Source organism: Calonectris borealis, chromosome 2 (genome assembly GCF_964195595.1).
Source record: "Calonectris borealis chromosome 2, bCalBor7.hap1.2, whole genome shotgun sequence".
In the NCBI taxonomy this organism is placed as follows: domain Eukaryota; kingdom Metazoa; phylum Chordata; class Aves; order Procellariiformes; family Procellariidae; genus Calonectris; species Calonectris borealis.
The window spans coordinates 48,416,940-48,441,790 of record NC_134313.1 but is presented as its reverse complement, the minus strand read 5'-3'; the positions used below and the strand labels follow the sequence as shown (position 1 = coordinate 48,441,790).

Genomic DNA, 24,851 nt, shown 5'->3' with positions numbered 1-24,851 from the left:
GCCACTTTGAGGTTAGGAAAACTCAAATGCAGATCAGTCTTCAAACAGATAGGCAAGCCAGGGACACAATATTTGCATATGGTCTTTCATTTTTTCAGCAAAGGAAAAAAAATTCATTCACATGAAAAAACAAAACATGCTTTCATGTGCTTTAAATGTTTTTTTAGCCTCAATAGCTTGTAGTATGGCTTTAGAAGAAAGGAGATAATGTTTCATATATTCTTCCCATTTGGAACCCACCAATTTATTTCTATGATTTTTGAATCAAAAGTAAAATAAATAGAAACACATGATAAAACCATGTAGCACTTTTCAAAGCATACCCAGTTAATCTGCACAATACTTCTGTTAGATAGGACTTTTATCACTGCTTTTCAGATAGTGAGATTCTGGCAACAAAGGCAACCTCAAGCTAGCATTACCTAATATGTAAAGCGCTTGAGTTCTGCAACCGTAACAACATAACAGGCTTCTCTTTGTGTAACTTAATTTTTAAAATAATGGGAAGAAACTCAGAAGTTCCATCATGGGGCACTCTGCTGAATCTGTAGGAGGCTGTGGGGCTGGGAGCTCTCTGCCCATCTCAGCGCTTACACAGAGAAGCAACTGCCGGGGTAAGCAGCCATCATCATCTGCATGGAGCAAAGTGTTTAAAGAAGGATGAGCCACAGGATTGCTGGCTCCCATTGCAGGGCCCAGAAGGTGGCCCCTTCTTAGACACCTGGAAATCACTGCCATTTCCCTGCCCATGACCTGATAACGTATATCTTGTGCTCTGTCTCTTCAAACTTATTTCATACTGTTCTTCAAAATCCCTGACTCCTCATCCCATCCTCCTTGCTTCTCCAGTTTCACCTTCTACCCTCCATCTCAGTTTCAGTCTTCTTGCCTAGCAAATCCTAATTTCTCCTTTCCAAACAAGTCTCTTGATGCCTGATACCTGAGCAGCTTCAGCAACTCAAGCCCTTTCGTTTCCTAATTTGTATTTAATCAGTGTCACATCCACTGATGGTCTCATCGAAGATTTCCTCTCCCTCCTCAGACCCCTATCAGTCTCCTAATCCCCAAAATCCTGTCCCACAGGGAGCAAAGCCAGGATCCACAATTAGCGAGGGCAGTTCCTGTTTTCAACCCACATTATTTTTTGCTAGTAATATCTGATCCTCCTTCACCACTAGTTCTTTAATTCATCTGACCGGTTTCCTTCACATTGCCAGCCTCAGCTACTCACTTCCTCATCCAACCCCATCTCATAATCTCACTCTCCCTTCATCTCTTGTTATCTCTGCTCCTGCCATGGTTCATACCCCCAACACTCTTCCCCTCCTTTCTGCATTGAGCTCAGATTCCTAGTCACACCCACCGAAATTCGAATAATCTGGGAATTTGGCAACTAAAATGTTTTGACCGTGTAAGCATGTGCATCCAGTGTCACATCCTTGGCATAAATGACACCACTATATTGTCAAGACCAAACACAGAGCCTTTTTTTTTTTAAGGAATGGTAATGTCGCGACAAGCGGCCCAGATCAACAAGTGGCCCAGGGAAGAAAAGGGGGAGGTATGAATGCACCACCACAGGTAAATACATTTAAGGATCAAACTACCCTTAAACGACAAAATTTTCCTCACTCTTGAAAATGGCTGAAGTTTTCTCTGAAAGAGTTCAACAGATGGAAGACATAAAGAACAGTAAATGTAATCCCGGGGGGCTGAAGGTCATGAAGGTATCACCAAACTGCATACCTAGTATTATAATGGGAAGCGTCAGGTAATCTTAATAAGTGATGATACTGCCAACTGCTCGATGACACACATTGTTCTGACAGAACACTGGATCTTTTATTAGCTTTAATTACATTCAATTAATTCTCTAGTGTTTGACCCGGCTTTTAATTTTATGACCAACATCCTGGAAGCCTAGACAGCTAAACATTATTTTGGCTTATCACAGTAGGCTAAATTTTCCTTTAACACTGCAATAAGGCTGTTGACTCAGTGTGCTTAGCAATGGTGGAAATGGTATTTCTGCAAATGATGGATGTGAGTTTTCACTTTAGTTTTGGTTTCCATTGCACATTCTTCCTCCCCTCTCCAGTTGCTAAGGTTTGTGTTGGGATTATTACTGACTAAATAAAACCTGTTCAAGACTAGGGGGGCCTTAACAAAATGAAATAGATCTACATAATTCACTGAGTTTGAAATCCAAATGAAGCTTCACAGTAGTCCTTTGCATATTTAAAGTACTGAATATTTATAGTTCTTTAAAAGGACAAAATCTTTTAATATTGTAGGAGGTGCTCTTACAACTGTGATCTAAGCATGGAGGTAAGGTAAGGTTTGTAGAAAAAGGTAGTACCTTTTCCTAGACCAGGAGAAGAACTTATGTGCCCCAAAGCTGATGTAATAAAAGATACTACCTTCCCCAGAAAGCCTTATTTCTCTTACAACAATGAGCAAAAGCCAAATTTTCAGCTGAAGTCAGCAGAGTTCCAGTACTCACAATGAGAAAAGCCAAGCATTTGCTACAGGTTCCCTATTGAATTTGTGCACAGAAAAGTTAATTCGTGTGACCTGTTTGCCATGCTGCATCATGCTTTCATACCTCAAAACTATTTTGAATGAAGTTCTACAAAATTTCCAGTCCCTATATTGAGGCATTATTAATCCAAAATTAACATCTACCTGAGATTTCAACTCATCACACCAGACCCATAGCTGAAACCTGAAAACTGAATTGCTAGAATCTTTATAGTCTGTTTAGGAAAATTTTTAAAGCATACCACAGATATATTTTATCTGAGGGGCAAAGTTATTCTCTGATAACTTTCCAAGACAGATGTTTATATTTTTTTATATATATATTTATATATAGCCGGAGAGATGGCAAAATACCCAAATGTGTATATATATAAAAATATATATATTATATATTATATATGCCATCTCTCCAGCTAGTCACAGTATTCTTTAAAATGATGCATCCACTGACAGTCCCATAACCTGTTGTCCAAAATCATCAGGACAGACAGATGTAAAAACTAATTGCACCTCTGGACAGATTCCTTCCACTTTAAGTTTAGTTGTGCTTCATAAACAGCATTCCAGGTCTTCGCCGGAGTACTAAGAGTAAATTTGAGCAAACTGGCTAAAATGAAACACGAAGTCAAGTTCAAATAATATGACAGAACTCATGCCAGATATTTTTTAGATTGGGAAGTGTTTTGATAATTCAGGGGTGGACTTAGCAGTGAAATCAAGAGGGCCATAATTGCTGTCCTCAGGCATGCCCACTATTTCTCCTCTTGTAAGGAACAGCAGGGGGACTGCACAGCTTTCTGTTTCCCACCCTCTGTAATCAGATTTAGACCATGTTTTCCTCTACCACTCTCTCTGCATTATTTTCTTCACTTTTACTTACTTAAATCAAGTATGTAAAAAAATGAGAAAGCCTGTTCTTGTGTGACATACTACTCAATTTGTAGCTCAGTTGGAGCTGGGTATTCCAGCTAAGCTGAACATTCATGCTTTAGCTGTGAGTCTATCATCTCATCATTACATGGAGAGACATCAGTCTCAGCTCAAAGTTTTCTGGCTCCTGTGCAGAGAAGCAGATGCCAGGGTAAGTGGCCATCATCATCTGCACAGAGCAGGGCGTTCAAAGGAAGATGAGCCATGGGATTCTTGGTTCTCATTGCAGGGTCTGGAAGGTGTCCGCTTCTTAAACACCCAGAGATTGCTGCCTTTCCCTTGCCTGTCACCCAGTAGTGCATAATGTGTATCCCACCCTCCTTGCTTCTGTCTATCATTTCATCATTACATGGAGAGCACATCAGTCTCAGCATAGAATTTTCTAGCATAGATGTAACATTATATGAAAAAGTGCTCCTACCATGCAGATGCAACTGTATTGAACATGTTACTGCCAGAAGTCTAGGTATTAATGATGATTTTGCTATGAAGTCCAGTATCAAAATGGTTTTCATATTTTAGATCAAAAATGATAAACATAATTTTTTAGATGGTGAGGAAATATTGATGTAGTCTAATTGAGCTAAATCGGTGTAACACGGAGTCCAGTTAGGCATCTAAACTCCCTGTAATGCCAATGGTGATGTGGGAACTTGAAGAGTGGCTATCAAAATGTTAAGTTAACTGCCAAAAGTTCGAGGACCTCCAAACTGTTCTCCTGACACAGGGTATAGAGCCAAGAAAGCACCATGCTTCAGTTTCAGATTAGAAGGGCAGTAGGTCCTTTTTGCTTTCAGGTTATTAACACTGAAATGAACTGCCGGCATCACTGCTGTCACCAGGCATCAAAAATGACACGAGCCAGTGTTCAACAAGAAATGAAAGCATGAGACTGACACAGAAAAAGAAGATCAAAATAAAAAGGTGCTATTGTGTAGAAGAGGCAAAAATGAACCTCAGACTTCTGCATTTCTGATAGAATGACACGTTATTTATAGACTGGAATGGGTATGTTAACCTTAAATAAAAGGTTAGTGTTTTCACATTGCAGTGTTTGAGTCTTGTTTTTTCACCACTGTCACTTCACTTGCAGAACAGAAAACTTTTTTGGAAGAGGTACTCAGATGGCTGTTGCAAAGAGTTGTCAGAGAATCACTTTTGTTGGAGCAATAGCAAAGTAGAGGGATCATTTTTCATAGCCTGTCAGCTTTAGCCAGTTCATTATCCTCTGTGATAGCAGAAGAGCAACATGAGCTTTCAGAGGTCACCAGTGCTGCTGGTTGAGCATGGATGAGCTATTCCTACCGTTTAGATAACTGTGATGCAAAGTCACTGGGGAAAGAGAAACTGGGTTCTTCTAAAAGAGCATGTCTCTCTCTGTCCAAATGGAAAAGGATAGCATTTATCTTTTTTTGTGGTGCTTGAGATAAACTTACTGTTCTTTAGTGAAGTTCTAGAGAGCTGATTTTTGAATGTACTTTCAAAAGTGCGCTTTTTTCCATCAGGGACAAAGGAATGTTAAAAAGTGTAACTCAATGTAGCAATCACATTTGAGGTGGACTAATGACGGAAAGTGTCCTGCAAGTTAACTTTCTCTATAGCTCCTGCTGTTCTTGTCTTAGGCTGCAGTTATCACCCTTCATAAGCTATTTCATAAGTTATATTGGACACGGTCATGCTCTTTATTCTTCTAGAGAATTTTAATGTATGAAAAAATTTAGTTAGCTAATGGTTTCACCACTATTAATTGAAAGTTGTCTCAACATACAAGACAGGTGCATAGTGCAAGGCTGTATAGTGCACTGCAGGGTATGCACAGCAATGACTTCCTCAGTGCAATTTTAAATAATGTGTCCAACAATGGCCAGCACCAGATTACAAACAGCTACAGGCATGTAAGAGGCATAACTGGACCTGGTTTGAATACATGAACTCTGTCAAGGCCTTTGAGTTTTGGCAAAACTCCTATGTGCTCACGGCTTATTTCACAAAATACATGTGACATTTCCCACGGAGAAAGTGGTCCAAATTCAGACAAAGGGACAAAGGTGCCATGCAAAGAGCAGAATAATCTTCATGGCCACCATTTTCTGCTTTGCAGAGGAACACCAGAGGAGAGGGGGCAGGTGGAACTTTTGCTCCTCTCTGTTGTACCAGCAGAGAAGAGGTTTGTTAGGGCCCCAGCCTCATACAGAATTTCTTCCTCTCAGGACAGGCAGAAAACAAAGGCCGATTTTAACTCTAACCTAAAGAGTTATGCCTTGGGCCTTATGATAAGTTACTGATTTAGGCCTTGTTTCAGTAGCTAACCCTGAGAATCCCCACACCCTCTATTTGCACCTCCCCACCCACTCTCAGCCAACATTTTCCTTCAAAGGAAAGCCAGTTTCCCTCGGGAGACTGCATCACCGACTCCTTCAGCCTGCCACAGGGGGTGCGACCAGAGAGAATATGAAAGGGTCCTTTCCTTCCCTGTGCCACCTCCATAGATCTCTCAACCTAAGATAGCTCAAGGCACAGGACCATGGGAGCAAGGTCTTAGCAAGCCTGCTCCTAAGAGAGCTCATTTGGTACGTGCCTGATCCCAAAAGTCAAGCACTGCATAATGAACTCCAGGGCCTAGGATGACCCTGCTGAAATTAGATTAGCTGAAAATCTGAAGAAAATAAAGGTATAACTTCAGTGGAAATGAAGTACAGGTTATCTTATGTTTATCTTATGTTGCTGCATATGACCTCTAGTCCTTTCAAAGCCCATTTCTTTGCAGTGGCCAGCACCTTGCAGAAGAACATGGCTACTGATCATTTTTGCTGCTTCCTCATTGACAGGCAGTACAAATGGAGGAGTCTGAACATCTGACCTTTTTTCCAAAGAGAAACAACACAAACAGCAAGAAAACAATGTCATCTTTTCCCATCCCAAGAGCAGTTTTGCCTGCAGGTAATGGTGCTGAATGAATCAATGTATTGCTGAAACTGATGCGTGATGACAAAGGCATAGCAGTACTTACTGCTGAACCAGAAGGATGCAAAGCGAGAGAAATTCCTCCTTCGCAGTGTATTCCTCTCATTCAGAACAAGCCTCAGGCAGCTATGCCTCAGGCGGCTCCACTTTTATGACCACAATCAAGCATTTTTCTCTGCATTTTTCATACTTATGGGTACTGTCCTCAAGAAATTATCTCAGTGAGGCACTCCTATAGGGAGAGACGTTTCTGTTCCCCCTTGCCAACATGCCATTTTTTAGTGACTACGATGGGCTAGATCAGCATTACTCCATTCAATGCAGGAGGACTGTGGCACCAGAGCACCAACAGAGAAAATTTTTAAACTCGTGAATCAAATGTTTAGGGAGCATGCAGGGGAAAGTGTGTGGGAGTACTGGAGCAATGCTTGTGCCAGCTTTGCAGATTTATTACTACAATATTATCATGGTCAACATAACTAAACCTCCCACTATAGGTCTCCTTTTCTACTGCATTGCAACTGATATCACTCCCACCACTGACAGCATATTTTCTTGACGCAGCTTTCCATACATCTGCTAGCTCTGGGGTATGGACATGCAACTACTCAAAAAGACTTTATTGGAAAATTATAGGGTATAATTTGGACTTCTGAGTGCTTTTTCCTATTTCTCTTCTGCCCCACATTTTCTTTTAATATTACATATATTGGACTCTGTGGCAGGGTGATGGACCAAAGCACTTTATATTAGATTCTAAATGAAATTCTTCTTCATTTAGAAAGAGAAGGTGATAGCCTAGACATGAAGCATTTGAGGTCAATGTTGAATTAACTTCCTCAGTTTCAACTAATTAAAAATGTCTGTGTTCTGCTTTGAAAAGGAAAAAAATAAGCGTGCTGGAGATTCCAGCATACTGCCATATTTACAGTATGGTGTCTCTTCCACAGATAAATTCTAGTGGGAGTTATAGATAGCTGTCTTTTAAAAAAAAACCAGTTTTCTTGTCTGTTAGAGAGTGAGTAATTACTTTTTTGCATGCACTTAATGACTGGTTCTTGTTTTCAACATTAGGTTCAGATATTTTAAAGATATTTTACCCTGTTTGATACATTTGATTGCTAATTATTTTATTTCAAATCTGCGTTAAAACTTGAACTGCATGTTTGTGAAAACCAAAATTCTTTCTATGAACTCAATGCAGGATGTCTGTTTTTGAACACTGCCTCAGGTACAACGTGACTTTTGCCGTTTAAAAAAAAAAAGAAAAAATCTTTTAAAAATAAAAGATATTTAAAAAAAACCCTGACCTCCCCACCCTGTCTCAAACTATTTAGTAGAAAGAAAATGTTTTGCTACTGAAGAAGACCTGCTCTAAATTTTTGACAGAACTTGGTGCACATCCTTTAACTTCAGTACTGTGAGGGTTCTGTATTTTAAAAGATTCAGTAGATAACAAGTGATGCTTTGGGTTATGGCCTTTCGATTCCACAATCATCAAACCAGAGTAGCATAAGCCATTGGAAGAAACAAAGAAATGAACTTTGACTGGCCTTTGGAGGATGCACTTTCTGATTTGCTTCATTAATGGAGACAGTAAAACTGAAGCTTAATATGAAATACCATGAGTAATAAGCATGAAATTTGTGCACTGCAGTACAAATCTGTTCCCCAAATATTCTCATTTCAGGGGAGGATTCTTCTGGCACAATGCCTGGGCTGCTGGCCACAGCCTGCTTGGCTGCCTTGCCCTGTGCCTAGCCTCTTTAGCAGCTGGTGCTGCTCCCAGGCAATTCACTCAGCTCCTGCTCCCACAGCTTATTACATTTTTTATTTTTTTCTTAGAAAAATATGTTTCTAAATTTAGTTTAGGGACATCAAGCCAGTTGTTGAATCATAAACATGTTCCTGCTACCAAACATAAGCAGTCTGTGCGCACATTTCTACATATATTTTCTGCGTGCAGAATTGCACTGTTCTAATAGGGGATACATCTGAATCCATTGTGCAACTGATACTTTGAATTTAGGAGTAATTTACGATTGTTTAAAGTCTTCTAAATCTGCTAATTCATTAACCAAAATCAAATACACCACTCTTGAAAAATAAGAGTTTGCACATGCACACTGGGTTTGCATTGATTTCATTAAACTGGCCCAAACTCTGCATGATAACAGGGATTTACTCACCAGAAACATTATTTGCTGCCTGTGCTGTAGGCAGGAGGGTGTGTGCAATGAAGTCATTAGCTAAACACAGGAAAGGAAAGACAAAATCATGCTTTTAACATACTTGTCTCTATGCTAGAAACATCTGACAGGCAAGAAAATGCTTCACATTTAATATCTTCTTGCCATATGAAAGGGAGGCATAAGTAAAAAGCTCTCTATTCCTGGCTTTCAAGATGGGAGCAGGAAGAACAAAAGCCCTGGCTCCAAAACCTCCATCTTTGGGCCTGAGGAGATAACTTTTATATCTACATTTCCACCAGCCTTTCCTCTTCTGCCTCCTTGACAGGAGATGGATATTGAAGACACAGGGAAGAAGGCTGTTCTGGTCCCTGTTCACTTTCATTCCACCTATGGTAGGAAGAGGGATAAGGTTGTTTAAAAGTTCCTGTCCAAGAAACAACCTGACACTCCATTTCTGAGCCTCCAGCTTATCAACCTCCAGAACAGAAAACTTACATTGGCATCAATTTTACTTCACATTCAAGATATTATTGCAGCTCGGGGTGTTTAAAGTGTTCTCTGAAATCAGCAGCTTGAAATTCAACCATGTATGCTCAGCACGAAGAGCCTGGAAAAATAAAGCATTTTCTAATCTAATGATCTCTGTGTTGAGGTGAAAAATTAGCTGCTCACCTTAGGGCCTCACTGTAAATCCAAGGCATGAAATTATTTGCAATTGCATGCCTTGCACATTATTCCTTTCCAATACATGTAGCAAATTTAATGTAGGTTGGGCTGGAGCCTACGTGGAGGGAGGGGGGTTGCCCTGTGATATTCTGCAGTCCCTTCCAGCTGCATCTGCTAATAACAGAATCCTATCCAGCGCTGCTGAAATCAGGAATTTTGCCACTGACTTGAAAGGCAGCAGGATTTAAAATTACAATGCATACCGCTTATTTTCTTCCTCTTGACAATATGGCCAGTGCATTCTGGGTAGGAAGCTAAGTTTCCCAATACTAGTACATAATTTGATCTCTTGACAACAATCCACATGCAGCTAAATGGTGCCTGCATAACATTTTGAGCCTCAGTGGTTAAAGCATATCATTTGGAACCACAAAAGCAGACCAAAGGCCAACTCAGAAGTAAAATAATCATTAGGTGGGAAAATGATGGAAGTGAACAAGGCCTGAAATGCAAACTAGCATGTGGGTATCCAAGGTCGTTACAGTCGTCGTAGTGATCATTTTGAACACAGATAAAAAAGGATAAAGTACGGAAGTACAGAAATCACTCTGATCCCTATTAAATACCAAATCACAAAGAGATGTCTGACTACAAAAAGCTATTATTAATAAAGCTTCTGTAGTATAAGAGGCATTGAGCTCTTTGCAAGTTAAAGTGACTTTTGCCTCTTGTGGTTTTTGAGATTCCAATTTCTATTTGTTTGCTTTATGTTAAGTGAACTATCTGCTTCCCTTTGCTCTTTTCTATTATCTAAGACTCCACAAGCCTCCCATTCTGAACAGAAAATCACTTTGAGCTGGAATCTTTCACGTCTTATGTAAACATACAGCAGACAGAGGACATAGCCCCATCCCTCACTGCTGCCGCTTGTGGTCAGCATGGACGAAGTGCCTTTTCTTTCCCACCCTCTAGAGCAACTTAGGCTCTGTGAAACCCAAGAGGAAGGGAACTCCTGATGCTTTTTCCTCCACCTCTAACAAGGGTGTATAGTTGATGTGCTCTTCCTGCATACTGAATAGCTGTGGCAAGGACTCCATCTCCCTGAAACAAAACCGCTTCTTCGTGCTCTCTCTGAATTTCTGCCACAGAAGCACTGCCTCAGCAGGGCATTCTCCAGTGTCCACTGGGAGATATTTCTGCATATCTCCCTTTTCTGTAACCGATATTGTCCAAATCTGCCCTTGATACAAAAACACATAATATAAACAACAGCATAAAAAGAGCATTTAAGAACCCTACAATTTGTTTCTTCCTTCCTCCTGGGAGCTGCAGCATGCATTGATCAGGAAAGAGAACAACAACATACACACGGGGACACAAATATATATCCTTCTTCCTTCTTTCCTGCTGTATGAAGGATATCACAGGAAACAACTGCTCAGTGTGTCAAGATTTAGAAGCTGTGCATGAGTGGCACAGCTGAAACACAAATTCTCTGTCCTCAAATATGAAGGTTTAAAGGTCTCTTCCCCCTCCCTGCTGAAAGCCAGATACAGTGATCCTCAAATGGAGGTCCATGCCCTCACTGCAATTCAGATTTTTAATTAGTTTCTTCCAAAACAGTTTTACAATTACCTGTAATTTGTCCACCAGTAATTTCCTTCCTTCTTAACGGAGACACAAACTGCTCCTGGTCTGCAACAGCCAGACTTTTTTTTTCAGTAAAACTGTGCTTGAAGAGTCTTTCTTTAGGTCAACCCCCTTGTCACATGCAGAGAAACGGCACCAGAAATTGTATGGAGGCAGATCATTAGTATCTCCTTACAAATCTCAATTTTTTTAAAAACGAACATTTAGGAATTAGATATAAATGGAAGGAAACACAGTAGCGGTGATTTCCAAGTGGCAGTACATGTGCACTTTTATTAATATTCAGATGTATTGCATTAGCACAGCACCTGTATCCAGTCTGCAACCGCCACTTGTATCAAGCTGCTCTATTCAGGTTGCTGCTATGACAACTATCCAGAGGCAAATGTCAGGTCAGCTCCCAGCATATGTGTCTAGGCCATAATTGCTTTGTCAGAAACCCAATAGCCACGTACTCCTACTCCTCCAACAGCTAAAAGCAGTATTAAAATCACTAAATGCTGCAATATTCTTAACACCCTGTTCATGTGCTACTAAAGCACTGAAAACTTTAGATCTGCCTTCCTTTTATTCCCCAAACTAGAATGGGGGTGAAGAATGTGTTTAAAGTGCCTATTTGCAAATTTATGTTCATTTATGTTTTAGTGTAAACCTGGGGTCATTAAACTTTCTCCTTCTTGGGGGTTAGATATTATCTTTCACTCCACCACGATGATTATTGATATTTAATTTGCCTGGTTACAAATCACAGCATGGAAAAAAATTATAGCTGTCATCTTGATGAGAGGTTTCTTAAAAAATGCATTCAGTGCTTATCATAAAGAATTGCTTCATAGCATCATAGTGCATGATATTCTATGCACAGTGCATAGACTTGCTCTTATCAACTTGAAAAGCTCAAATAATCAAAGATTTTTTTCTCTTAAGTTTAGCTTTCATAATTAAAGAAATTGGTAGCTTCCACAAGACTCAGAAATATAATCTGCACATTTATCCTGATCTTATTTATCCTAATCTTACATCATATCTTTTAACCTTATAATTAAAAAAAAAAAAAATTTACATTTAACATTTGTATTGAGGGAACTTTTTTGAGATGCCTAGCAGAGAGTGAAATAATTGAAGCAGAGATAGAGATGAAGTAAGTAATACTCTTGCAACTGCGAATTTGTCTTGCAGCCATCTCCAAATATGATCTCATGTGAAGGATTCAAGTTAGTCTGCATATAACTGGTTTGTTCAATGAAAGGGAAATTGTCTCCCATGCACACATGGAGACATATACATACCCTAATAGCTTTGTTGTATTACCTCTCATTTGCCTTGTAGATAGTGATAAAGAATAGTTGGATTAAGTCAAACTAAAGAAATTACGAATTTTACAAGAAAAATATTATTCTGATGTCTGTGCAGTGAGGGTATGAAGACAACACCTTTGTCAGGCTATACAGTTGTCTGACTTGTTATTTTCAGCTAGTCTCTGGAATGAAAAGAAACTGTAGCCTTTAAATTCACATTTTTAAAAAATGAAAATGCAGAAAGCCTTTTTCTTATCATATATATTCTAGAAAATATTGACTGACAAGCACTCTGTAAAGAGCCTACTAATTTAAAAACCACCAGCTCTGGCTGAGAAATGCCTTTGTTAGGATGGGAGATATGTAAGATAACTTTCATTTTCCTCTGAGCTTAAGCTCTCTTTGGGCTCAACTTGTCATTTGCTATGTAACTACAAAAGAATCATACATTGCATGTCCGATTACAGAAGTGTACGTAGCTCACTCCTTTGGCTACCCAAAAAATTCTGCATGCTATGGTAGCCCTTCAATGACACCACTCACTGAAACGGAGGTCAAATTGCTAAAATAACATGGACTAAGTTCAGGAGAGAATCCAGTCCACTGGCTTTGCACTCATATGTGACCACTACTCTCCTATCTACAAATATAATAATGAATTCTCAAAGGTCCAGATTCCTAACTAGTACAAAACAACATGGTGCCACTGAAGCTACATCAATTTTCTAAATGATCTGGCTAACGATACACGACACGTCCATAAAAAGGTTCATACACTTCTACAGACATAGTATTCTACGATTCAGTTCTTTTCCTGCTTTCCCGTATTCATCCTCCCTCCTCTCTCCCAGGTGCTCACATTTTATCTAGATTGCCAAAACCTTCTTATTTCAATTACAAGAAAAATGCTCATTTGTAAATTTTGCAACATGACAGCATGCAAAAAGAATCAACTCTAAACAACAGAACAATGAAACAAAAGGCAGCTGTTGTAAAATCCACTTGTGTCCAAGTAAGTGTGAAGGCAATTTTTTCCTGGTATCACTCTTATTTGCTTTTCCAAAGGAAGATTTCACCTTTTCATCTTCCTTAGTAAAAATAAAGGGGCAGGTCCTCTCGCATGCTAATGTATATAAACTACTATTTCCTCTTAGATCTTCCCCTGAAGAATTTTCACTGGTCTTTTTGATTTCAGACAGGACAGTAACAAGACTAATCCACCTCCACTTTCCATGGAGTAGCATAGCCCAACACTGCTCCAGGCTGGTTTATGATGAGTTTTTATAAAAACTACAACACACACATACCTGTTCAGAAGCAGCAGAGACTGACAATGGTTAAGCTCTTAAAATGAAACTTCCATTTCTGTGACTGACAACAAGCAGAGCCACAGAGCTGAGGCCTCTACAGCGGCAGCCTACAAAACAGGCATCCTGACCTCTGTTCACTGCCCAGGACAGTAATGACTGAATGACTTTTTCCAGATTTTTCCACTTATTTAACCATTCTTCTTTTGACCAACCAAGACACAACAAAAGAAGTCATCCCGTTCACCATGTGTAACGAATGCATGTAAAAAGGGCTGTATTTTAGCTCTACTTAATTTGTTTCATGACTCTCTTGTTGATAGTAGTCCAGAACTTCAGTGCAACTGCTTCACACTGAATATTGCTAGAGATGTAACAAAGATCTTGAAGGATCATCCCAGACGAGCATCCCAAGATATCACTCAAAAGCACAGGAAATCTTAAGGATTCAGATAATGCCTCTTCTATCTCTGACTGAAGCAAGTCATAGAAGTTCAATCCAATTATTGTTTCTACATTTTTTATCACCTGTGGTGAAAAAAGTCCTCAAAATTCAAGACTGGAGTTACCCTTTTTCAGTATCCAGACTCAGCAGAGATGATTTGGAGAGCAACACAAAAGCTCTGCATTGCCTCTGTACCCACTGCCTGACCTGGACTGTGGAAAGATCAACCAAATCCAGCCCAGTGACATGAGCATTTCACAATGTGGCAGTAGTATCAGTAAACCTATATAATTTCAATATATAAATCTATAAAATTTGTGTAAGGGAATAAATTATTTTTAATATCAGGAAGAATAAAAAAGTGGAAGTGACAGAACTCTTCAGTCAGGAAACAGGTACCAAATGCGTAACTTCTCGGCACTTAAGCTACTGGCCAACCAACAGAGCTTGATCTCAAGATAATGAAAACGCACTGAAGCTAAAGAGAGCACTTGAGTAACACCTAACACAGTCAGACAGCCACAGCATTATAGTCCAAGCTACCATGACCTAGTAAACACATTTATATTCCTTATAGAGAAGTCACAGAAAATGACAATGCTTTTATTGTTGCAGTTTCAAAAACTATGGGAAGTTACTAGTTTCCTGACAGACAAGATCCCATTGAGTTTCCCATTATGAAATAAATTATTGCCATGAAAAAAACTAATTTTGAAAATAAGTAATTGATGCCAGTGAGACCAGTTTTCATTAACTTATTTTAAAATTGGATTTTTGCAGGCAGAAATTTTCAGCCTTGAGTTAGGAAAGACAAAGATCATGTGAGTGGAATTTAAGGCATATAGGTAGAAGGATGGCTTCTTTCTGCTTCAGACTTAACTTCATCAGACTTAATATCACTAGATCAGGGCTATATTAAGCACTCCACCTATTAGTCAGAAGTACTTCTAGAAAGTCATTCATAAGATGCAGTATTTGTGTGCGCGCAGACACATACCCACAATTGGAGAGGTTTCTTCTGAAGAGATAACAAATCTGTGCACAGGACTATAAGTATATAAAGCCAACCCTTCACGTTTAATACTTGTGAAAGAAACAGATAATAGTCATAAGCACGGTCAATACTCTATCTGTTCAAAAGAAAAATTGAACTTTTAGAAGTTTCTACATTTTTGACTTTTAAGCTGGTTCTTTTTGCTGAGCAATAATTGAGATGGTTTTTCATCAAACCACTGTTAAAATGAGCACTATAGGCAAAAACATATTAAGTTTGGAAATTCCTATTTTACCAAAGTACAGACTTCCATTAGGGACCTACATGCAGCATGCTCAGAACTTCTTGCTCAGGGACCATGTTGGGCTAAGGAGAGGAGGAGAAATGGAGAAGAGGAGGAAAGAGCATAAACAAGGCAAGAAAATGAATTCGGGAAGCTGTGAAGTTTTGTCTTAGCCTCAGGATTGGGAATAACAGTCATTGTGTTCTTAATACATGCACATTTTGTGGGTAATATTCTGAACAAGGTAGTGGTGGGGATGCAAATTACACCTCACTTTGAGGCAGATCACCCCTCTGGAGAATAAAAGGCAGATCTTCACTGTGCGGCATGCAGGAATAAAGTAGCTTTAATGCAACGCTTCCATTCAGCTCTGAGGGGAAGCGCTGAATGAGTGCTCTTACCAGATCCTCTTAACAGTCTACTTTCCAGGACTGTCTAATGCTTGTCCTCCATTAGAAGATCTCTTGATATAATTTATGAAGTGGTAATTTTCATTATCCAAATCTTATTTCCCCTTTCCTCCTCCCAAATTTCCACTGAAGGGTCCTCAAAGCCTGAGTCCACCCATTGGTATAATGCCCAGTTTTGGAAATTTATGTTTAAAAAGGAAAAGTAGAGCCATGTTAACAAGAAAACAAGGCTTCTTTTTTTTTTTTTTTTTTAGAGCTATGGAACAGTAAAAACAACATGCTGAACTGAACTTCAACCTTTCTCTGTTTAAGAAAAAATCCAATGAAAATATTTCATTTTGGATATATGTAAGAAAAGTGAAGAAAATTTAAAAGCAAGTAAAAGAAAAAAATAGGAAGATAAGAAGGATAGAGCCCTTTTACCTATAAGGCATTCTCCCTGGATGTGAGGATAGAGGTCCACTTCCCATCTCAGCATAAGAAACAAGCACAGTAGTGTGTGTTAAATACCCCACTTAGAAATATTCTGGAATGCTTTGCTCTCAATATACTTTTTTAATATCACATACTTGGAATAAATAATTAAATTTCAATGGAACTGGGGCTAGAACCAAGGTTTTCTACTTCTCTAATGACTTAACTATTCTGCCCTGCAGGGTAAATTTCTCACTTTAAGTTTTATGAAGCTACTTAACACACATCCCCATAATTTTTTCCAGCCAAAACTATTCAGCACACCTATCCTGAATTCCCAAATAGTTTTGCAAGCACCAAAGCTACATCAACCCAGCTAATTTACTGCTTGCCGAATAAAATGCCTGGTGCTATTTGCGACTGTCTCCACAGTGTTCCCAGAACTCACTGCCAAAAAGAGGAGGGAGCTGAAGGAAGCAGAACCCAACACCTCTTCCTCGTAGGCAACTTTGCTACTTTAACATCATAATTGTAATTAAGATCATCAGTTTGGAGCCATTCTGCCTACAGATTTTGAATTCTGTAAGGAAAAGCAAAGACATACCTCTCACCGCAACAATAACTGCTACTAAATCCTTCCGTGACAGTAACACCACAAAATCCTATTAATAAGCTTTTTTACTTCTATCTACAGTTTTTAAAATGTTTTTCTTTCAACAGCTCTCTGGCTCCCTGGAGAGTATTATAGGATACTCATCTAAATCACTTGAAAACTCTGCCTCACCCTGGCTGGACCAAGGAACTGAGCCACTATTTTTGTGATTACTGAGGACAGGTTAGTCTCCTAATGAGAAAGCAATGAAAGCAACTGATGTTTGTACAAGTCTCCTCTAGTTCTCCTTGAGGTAAGCCCATTGACTTTGTAGCTTTTTTCTTTTTTTGTTACTGAAAAATCAGAGAACAAATGAGAGAATATAAAACCTGCACAAACTGTACGAGCACCACTTCTACACTAAGCCATACTTAACATTACAGTACTTTGACATCCCATGTGATTTGTAAATCTTACAACAAATGTACTGCAATTATGACAATACTATAAAAAAAAATAACAGCAAAAAGAAATAGCAATATCCACTCTCAGCTCCTAAGCTATCAATGTTCTAAAGATAGTGTAGGAATCTTTATTCAGTTAGGGCAGGATCTGAAAGAACTCAATGGACTATGTATAAAAGAAAAATGTTCATTTAAAAGATGTTCTTTTCCACAAACAAAGTTCATCTATCATGAGTGAGGCATATTTTGGAACAAGTGAGATATTTGACTTTATGAAAATCATGAAGAGAAATAAAGCATAATCATCTTTGCAATAAGAATGTTAGACAATCACTGTGTCCGTGAAGCAACTAAATAATCAAAGCCTGGAACAAGCTACCAGTTTGATTTTAAAAAATTGAAAGAAAACATTCAATTCTGAGCAAATTAAAAATAATGAAATCCTAACATGCACTAGAATAGGTGAATAATCACATAAGAAAAAATAAAATAAATATTGATATGAGCTTTAAAAACTCACTAATAAGGTAATTGACAACATTTTGGTATATGTCACAATAACTTTTCTGTTTCAGCCAAATAGGTATTTTCAGAAACACACTATTTCACCTTACATTTACAAATGCATACACATTTTGAAAGAGAATATGTGCACAGATAAACACACTGACTCATGGATACACGCATCATTTCTGTTATTTATGTAAATTATATATACTGTATGTTCTGTTCCTTTAAACTCTAGTATGCAGATTACACAATCTGCCCTCAAAATCTACAACCGTTAAAAAGCAAATATATAGCTTTATCCATCTGGACATTATATACTAGGCACCCTCATACAGCTTATGTAAATATAGTCAAAAACATACTTGTGTATTCATTTAAAGAACTACAGCTTTTGTATTTTAATTATTCTTGCTAGCAAGAAACATATAAGGGATTGCACCACCCTTCTGCATGGCATCCTATGTAAATGAATCCAGTGCATTTATAAATATGGATGTGGTAGACCCCCAAACAACACAGTACCTGCTGTCTATCCAACCGCATCCTTTTTGCAGCATTTCTGCTTTCACTCTCACAGGCGGAAGCCAGGATACTCTCTGCAACTGCTGAAGTAAGGTGTGAGGGAATAGGTCGTGACTATGAGAGAAAAAAGAAACACAGAAATTATTTCTAGCGTAATCCACGATATCCTTTTTCAAAGCACACAATACCATCACCTAGGCAGGAAAGTCCGCTCATTGAAATGTAGTTTATATCAACAAAACAGGGAAATGGAACTTGTAAAGATGAAAAATGAAACTAGTTAGATGTTAAAGCTGCAGCTGATCCATAGATCCATGAGAAGCCCTTTCCCCCCACAGCTCTATTGTCCAGTGTGTTTAGTCTGGCTCATTAAGCTGTACTTTGAACAGACAGTGGCATATTCTCTGCGTTCCAGCAGCACCCTGGCCGTCTGATTCTTGTTAAGAAAACTGAAAGGCTTTTTATCCTGTACAGCATGTGACAGAGATGAGTAGTGGTTTTTTATAGTCATAAAAAACCAAAACAAAAAACCCCAAGTGATAGGGTTGAAACATCACTCAAAATATAACAGATTGTCAGAACATTTCAGAGCAGTCTCAATCTGTAGTATATGAATATTTGCATTCCTTGCTGCAACGTGACTGATGTGATTAAAATGACTTAAAAAAATCTGTTTTTATGCCAGCCTTCCAGCAATGTAGATATTTTGTGGTTTGACTAGATATGGTTTATTTTTTCTGATTCAAAACCTCTCATTACTAATTTAATAGCATTTACATGTTTTAGGTTAAAGGTGCAATGAATCCCAAAAAATCAAAGGAATGCTAAAATCCATTGTTGGTTATGAATTCCAATATGGTCTTCCCTACCAGTTCATTAAGAAGAATATTTACACGCCTTTCTTCCTAATTACATGCAAAACAATCTTTCTGAAAGATGAAGCTCACAATAAAACTAATCTTCTTCATTAATATGAAGATATATCTGAACTACCAAGAAAATAAAAAAAATGGGGATAATAACACAGATACTGATACACATATAAGCCCATTCCAGAGACTGCAATTTATTGAACTGGTTCTGAACTTCCATAAATTTTCAAAGCTTCATTGAACTCAAAAGTTCTATGTAAATTTATACCTACTGAGGAACTGGCCGTATGTGTAGGGGTTTTGGGGTGTTGGCGTTTTTTTTTGTTTTGTTGTTGTTGTCACTGAGTTTTGGAAGCAAGTTTTGAAGTATTCCCATTCAGTTCTTACACAACCTTAGAACAGATTGATTATATAGGCTCAACTGATCTTACGGTTTTCATAACATTCCAGAAACTGAGGAGCCAACCATTACTAATACTACCTTTTTACCTTTAAAAATTAAAGTCCATTTATTGACTTTGGATGTGCTCTGCAGAATGCTAATTTTTGTATCTGACACTGTACTTTCTCTAATGCATAGGAACACAGTCTGTCTGGGACCAGAAGCTGAACTAGCTTTTAGAAATAGACAGGGATTTATGGGTCTCCCTCACTAGCGCAATAGGCTTATTTCTCCCCACTCATCCAAGAGCAAGCTCTCTGGCGTCAGTGTAACAGCTGTGTAAGAAAGACAACCAGAGGCTGCAACACTACAATAAAATATACCTGGATTGATTTCACAGAACAAACTATTGAACTTCTTTCCAGTTTGCACCACAATGCATTCCCATGCACTTTTGAAAATAAATCAGTCTAAAAGATGAGGGACACTGATGTTAAACCCTGGTGTCATTACAGAAGTTAACAGTGCCGTACAAGCAGACACCTTCCTCAGAGTTCCAGAGGAGGGAGTAAGTCTTTGCAGAAGGTTTTCACTGACAAAGCATTATATTTATTATTCTGCCTCCCTAGAATGGTGATGTTATTCTGAACATGTTATTGCATCACTTAGCCACATAGATCCCTCCCTGTATTTGGTGGCCAAGTATCACTGTACATGGCACTGTTTTATGTGTGTTCAAGATACATTGACTACATTGGCTGAATGGAAGTCTCAGTGTGGTCCTCTAGCAGTGGCCATACAATGACGTTCTTGAAAAATGGCGAGTAAACACCTTGATAATTCCTCCAGCTCAGGTCTTTAATTAGAGCTATAACCATACCTATACATCAATGGATTTTTAGAAGGTGACATATGAGCCAAAAAATTAATGTTCTGAACAAAAAGTAAAATGAACACAAGTTCCTCCATCTTCTTTGTTTAAGGGAGAGAATAGGTTTATTGAAGTATTTTATAAAATAAAAAATAAAGAGTTACCAAAAAAATCAAGCAGTCGCGTGCTTTCCTCTGAAAAGGAGTGTTCACTGTTGAAATATTAAACTCAAAATTAGTACCTGCAAAAATGAGAAAACCTCCAGGTAATGGAGTATCTTCCTCTTGAAACAATGTGTTAACCCATAATTTCTCTCACTCATCACTGCAGCTGGCTGTTGATATGTTCATGTCAAGAACTATCTAGGGTGAACCTTAGGGAGAATGTAATGAATACACAGTTGAGTCACCTGGGGAGCAAAACGCTATAACAAAGCGCAGGAGAAAAATAATTTGATTAAGGTTCAGGTTCTACCACCTTAACTTGGGCAGAGCACTAGTTTGGCATTGACTGAGAAGACGAACAGAGTCCTCTGTCACTAGCAGCAGAGCTGTTAAAAAGAAGTTTTTCTGTTCCATGAAATGTCATATCTGTGAAATGTCAAAAAGATCAATTTTGAAAAGCCTTGCCTAAGAGGAAAAAAATGCTTTGAAGTAACCACTTTTTAAAAGATGTTTTTAAATAAACTGAATTAATAGCCCCATCTTCTAAGCTCAGAGGCCCCTTCTGGCTTAGCTTAACTTCTTCATCTTCTATACTTCTGATTATTCATGATCTCTGTCATGACTACCAGCTATAAAACCATGTCTGTAAGAAGCTCAAGCATCCCAGTCCTTGTGGGGTTCTGATCATTTCCCAACTCCCTACCTGAGGGTGAGACACAAAAGCCTTGGGAAACATGGCAAAAGCAACATCATTCAGTTCAGGCAGAAGGGAGCCTGCAGATCTCAGCCAAACCAACATTTTCTAGGTTCCCAGGATCCCTTCTGCAGAGCTGAGAGCTGAGTGCTGGTTTCTGCATGTTTGGGACTACAGTAGGAAATGTGGGAGCCAAGGAGTCCTTATTTCCAAGGGCTCCCAGGTTCCCCCCACAATCCCTCGATCCGCAACCTGCCCACTGGACTAGCAGAAAAACAGGTTTTATTTTACTGGAGTACATCAAAACAGAAAACCTTTGACAAACTAACATTTCTTAAAGGGGAAAAAAAAAGGGCATTATCAAAAAATTCCTGACCAGCTTTAACTGGCAGAATACACCTAGTGTTGTTTGATACATAAAATTCACAGACCCAGTCTGGTATTTCTTTCACTGCACAATGATGCAAAGCGGGAAATAACTATACTGGAACTACCCATGTGTAAAACAACAGAAAAGAAGCAAGCCTCTAAACTTCCGTCTACCAAAATAAGCGATTCACATAGCAAAATTAGAAGGTAGGATAACATTTTTGTCGTTTCGAAACAATGACAGATAGAAAAGAGGCATGTGAAAATTTTATAGTAACTTTCAGGTGAAGAGATGAATGAAACTGAGAGGGAATCTGGTAAACAGCTTATTACTGACCTTCTGAGAAGACTATATGCCTCTCTCCATCACAGAGCAGCAGTATACAGAATTCCTTCCTATTTACTTGGAAACACAATACTGCTTGTGACTGCACTAAGACAGCAGCCACATTTTAAACACATACCGTTCTTTGGTTTTGTACATCTCTTCAGCTGACACACAACTAACATTCAGCCTCTAACACGATGTAGGTGAAGAGCATTTTGACAAAAGATGTAAGGAAAACCTGCTAGATTTCATGTACATGCAGATGCCTCTGTTTTTAACATCTTCTGAAGCGACTGACATTCAGGCAGTGGTTGAAATTCCCTCAGTAGCCCAAGGGAGATGACCAACCACCTCCAGTCCTCTCATATTTGAAACTGCATTTCAAGGCAATTTAAACCTGATTCTTGAGACCACCACAGAGCCTGTAGATGATGAGGATGACAAAGTAACAAGCACACTTAGCCACCATATTGGACAGGAACATTTGCACGGTTTTAAGAGAAGTCATTTTTGTGCATATTGATACGAACACTTTATACACTCATCCCCTTATCTCTTTCTGAAGAGTGTACAAATTATTGTCAGATGTACTTTTGCAGATTTCTTAATGCAAAATCAAATTAGCTAATACTTTGTCGTCAAATAACTGTTGGTCTGCTTCAAAGAACTTTAAAGCTAATGAAGATCCTTCTATGGCTTTGGTGGTCTTTAGATCCGGCTCTCAACAAAGCATCTTACCACAAGCCTTTCTGGAGTTATGGAGTAGTCCTGCAAGGTTGCTGATTTTTTAGTAGTTGAAATCAGAAATCCTTGGCCCAGATTTTCTAGAAATTAACTCTATTAGTATAATCTCTGATTTCTTAACATAAAAGAGACTAGCACTTTCAACATGCTGTAAAATACTCATTTGCAGTACACCACTGTATACAGTACCATCGATTCAAAGTGAGGTTTATACTATCATCTGTTTAAAGTGAGGTACCTTTGCAGTATCTTCATAGGAAACATAAAATACCCTTTTTGGCATATTCACAATTCCTGTATTTCTATATGGAATCTAAAAAACTGCTGTGTTCTACTTTCAAATGTACATTTTTAGTATAAATCTACCAGTTATTGATATAACAGATGGATTATATTTCAGTCTAAACCACTAGGAGCAGTATATTCACCAAAAAGAAGTTTGCAATCTGCTGTACGTGCTGTCCTGTGGTTAAAGATCTGTTGTCTCTAAAGTTACTATCTTGGCATTTTTTGTGAGATCCAATATTTACTTAAAAATAAAAGCCAAAGTTGTCATACAGAAGCTTGTTCTAGATACTTTTACACGTTACACCAGTCTGACTCAGTTCTGAAAAAATACAGCTATCTATTATGTCAGATAATGGACAAACATGCACACCTGCTAAAATACCAAACTTTATAACCTGACATTTGTGCATAGATACTACCTTCTAGTTTAGGCCAATTAGCACTGAAAAGGAGATCTTTCAGTATAAGATAGTTGCAAGCACATACATATACAAGTTACTTCATTTTGTTCACAGAGACCCTAATATAAATGTATGAACTCTAATATAAATGTGTGAAAGAGAAAATATTTTAACTATTACTCAAACTTGAAAAAAAACCTCCCAAATTTTCCAAAGTGGTTTGGCATCCAAAGGTGAAGATGAATGCCTAAGATGCCTCACTGACAGTAACCGAGTTTTTCCAGAGGTACCACTACGCACGTCTTTGCATGTTGGGCTCCTAACAACATGATACTCCCTAGTGCTCTCCCGCATGTCAGCTTTTTCCTCAGGTATCGTAAGGCAGTTCATTTCCAAAATTAAATACTGCAAATATGCCACAAGTCTTTCATAATAACTTACTAAGATCTAACACCATGTGTTAAAATCCCCAACATATTTATAACAGTATGCAATACCTAAACAGCATTTTTTCATAGAAAACATCCAAAACAAGACAGGGTACACATTATCTTCAAATGAGATTTTTTACTCAGTGTAATGCAGCGAAATGTATGACACAGAACTGCCCTACACTGCACGGTTACAAAGGATTCAGAAACCTTTCCACAGAGTATTTTCAAATTTACAGACTGAAGTACAGTACTGCACTCTATTGGATGTACTTTTATAATTGTTAGTTAGTACAGAATAACGAAATATGAACAACTGGACTGGCATTTTAATGCTTGTAGCACTTCATTTCAGGCTGGGTTTTGAAATATTTTGCTCAGTCTTGCAGTCTTTTGATAAATACTCAATTGTAACACCTACTAAAGAATTCAAGGAAATAACTAGAAATATTTTCTTAAATGGCAGAAGAGGCTTTTTAAAATGTTGAGTGATGTTCACAATGCTTTTTTAGGTTTTCAGCTTTAAAGTACATTTAATTGAAACATTGCGTGTTGCACCTTGATTATGACAGCACCTAAATATATCCATATATATCTTAACATATCCATATTCCTGTCTAAATGTTAAGCAAGAGACACATTCCAATCAACCACTGTTCTGCTACGGCTGCTGCCGCTGCTATGCCTACATACAGGGCTAAGTCTGAGAGCAGTTTCAGTGGGGCTAGTGGAAATTTTAAATGACTTATGTGAACAACACAAAGAAGATCCATCTGACTTTATCCACCTAAAATGCAAGTATTTTGTCTAAACTAGTCATCTAGGCTTCTTTTTTTGTTTCATTCAGACAGGTATCTCCAGAAGTTGACTCATGAGACAGCTGGGGATGAATCTCTCTGGATTAGTTCATCTAAGCGCTTCACTGATTGCTGAGGGAGTCCAAGTCACCTAATTTCTCTAGCAAACTTAGGTAAGATTACCTTTATCCCAATTTATCTGGTATTTCAGAGTGACAGAGAACCCCAGCAACTGTCATACTGAACTAATTCCTTCTGAGTTAGGTGGGGATTGGATTGGACACTCCAACAGCAAACAGTTGACTAGCAAAACTCCAGAGGACTAGGA

The 24,851-nt window shown here is 38.4% G+C and overlaps 1 protein-coding gene across 2 annotated transcripts in view; it reads right to left on the bottom strand.

Annotated features, from left to right (window-relative positions):
• Positions 1-24,851, bottom strand: part of NOL4 (nucleolar protein 4) — a 199,280-nt gene that overhangs the window by 17,421 nt on the left and 157,008 nt on the right. For both annotated transcript variants that reach the window (XM_075141908.1, XM_075141910.1), the window contains exon 9: positions 18,183-18,296. In XM_075141908.1, coding sequence (XP_074998009.1) covers positions 18,183-18,296 — 114 coding nt within the window. The remainder of the gene's footprint in view (positions 1-18,182; positions 18,297-24,851) is intronic.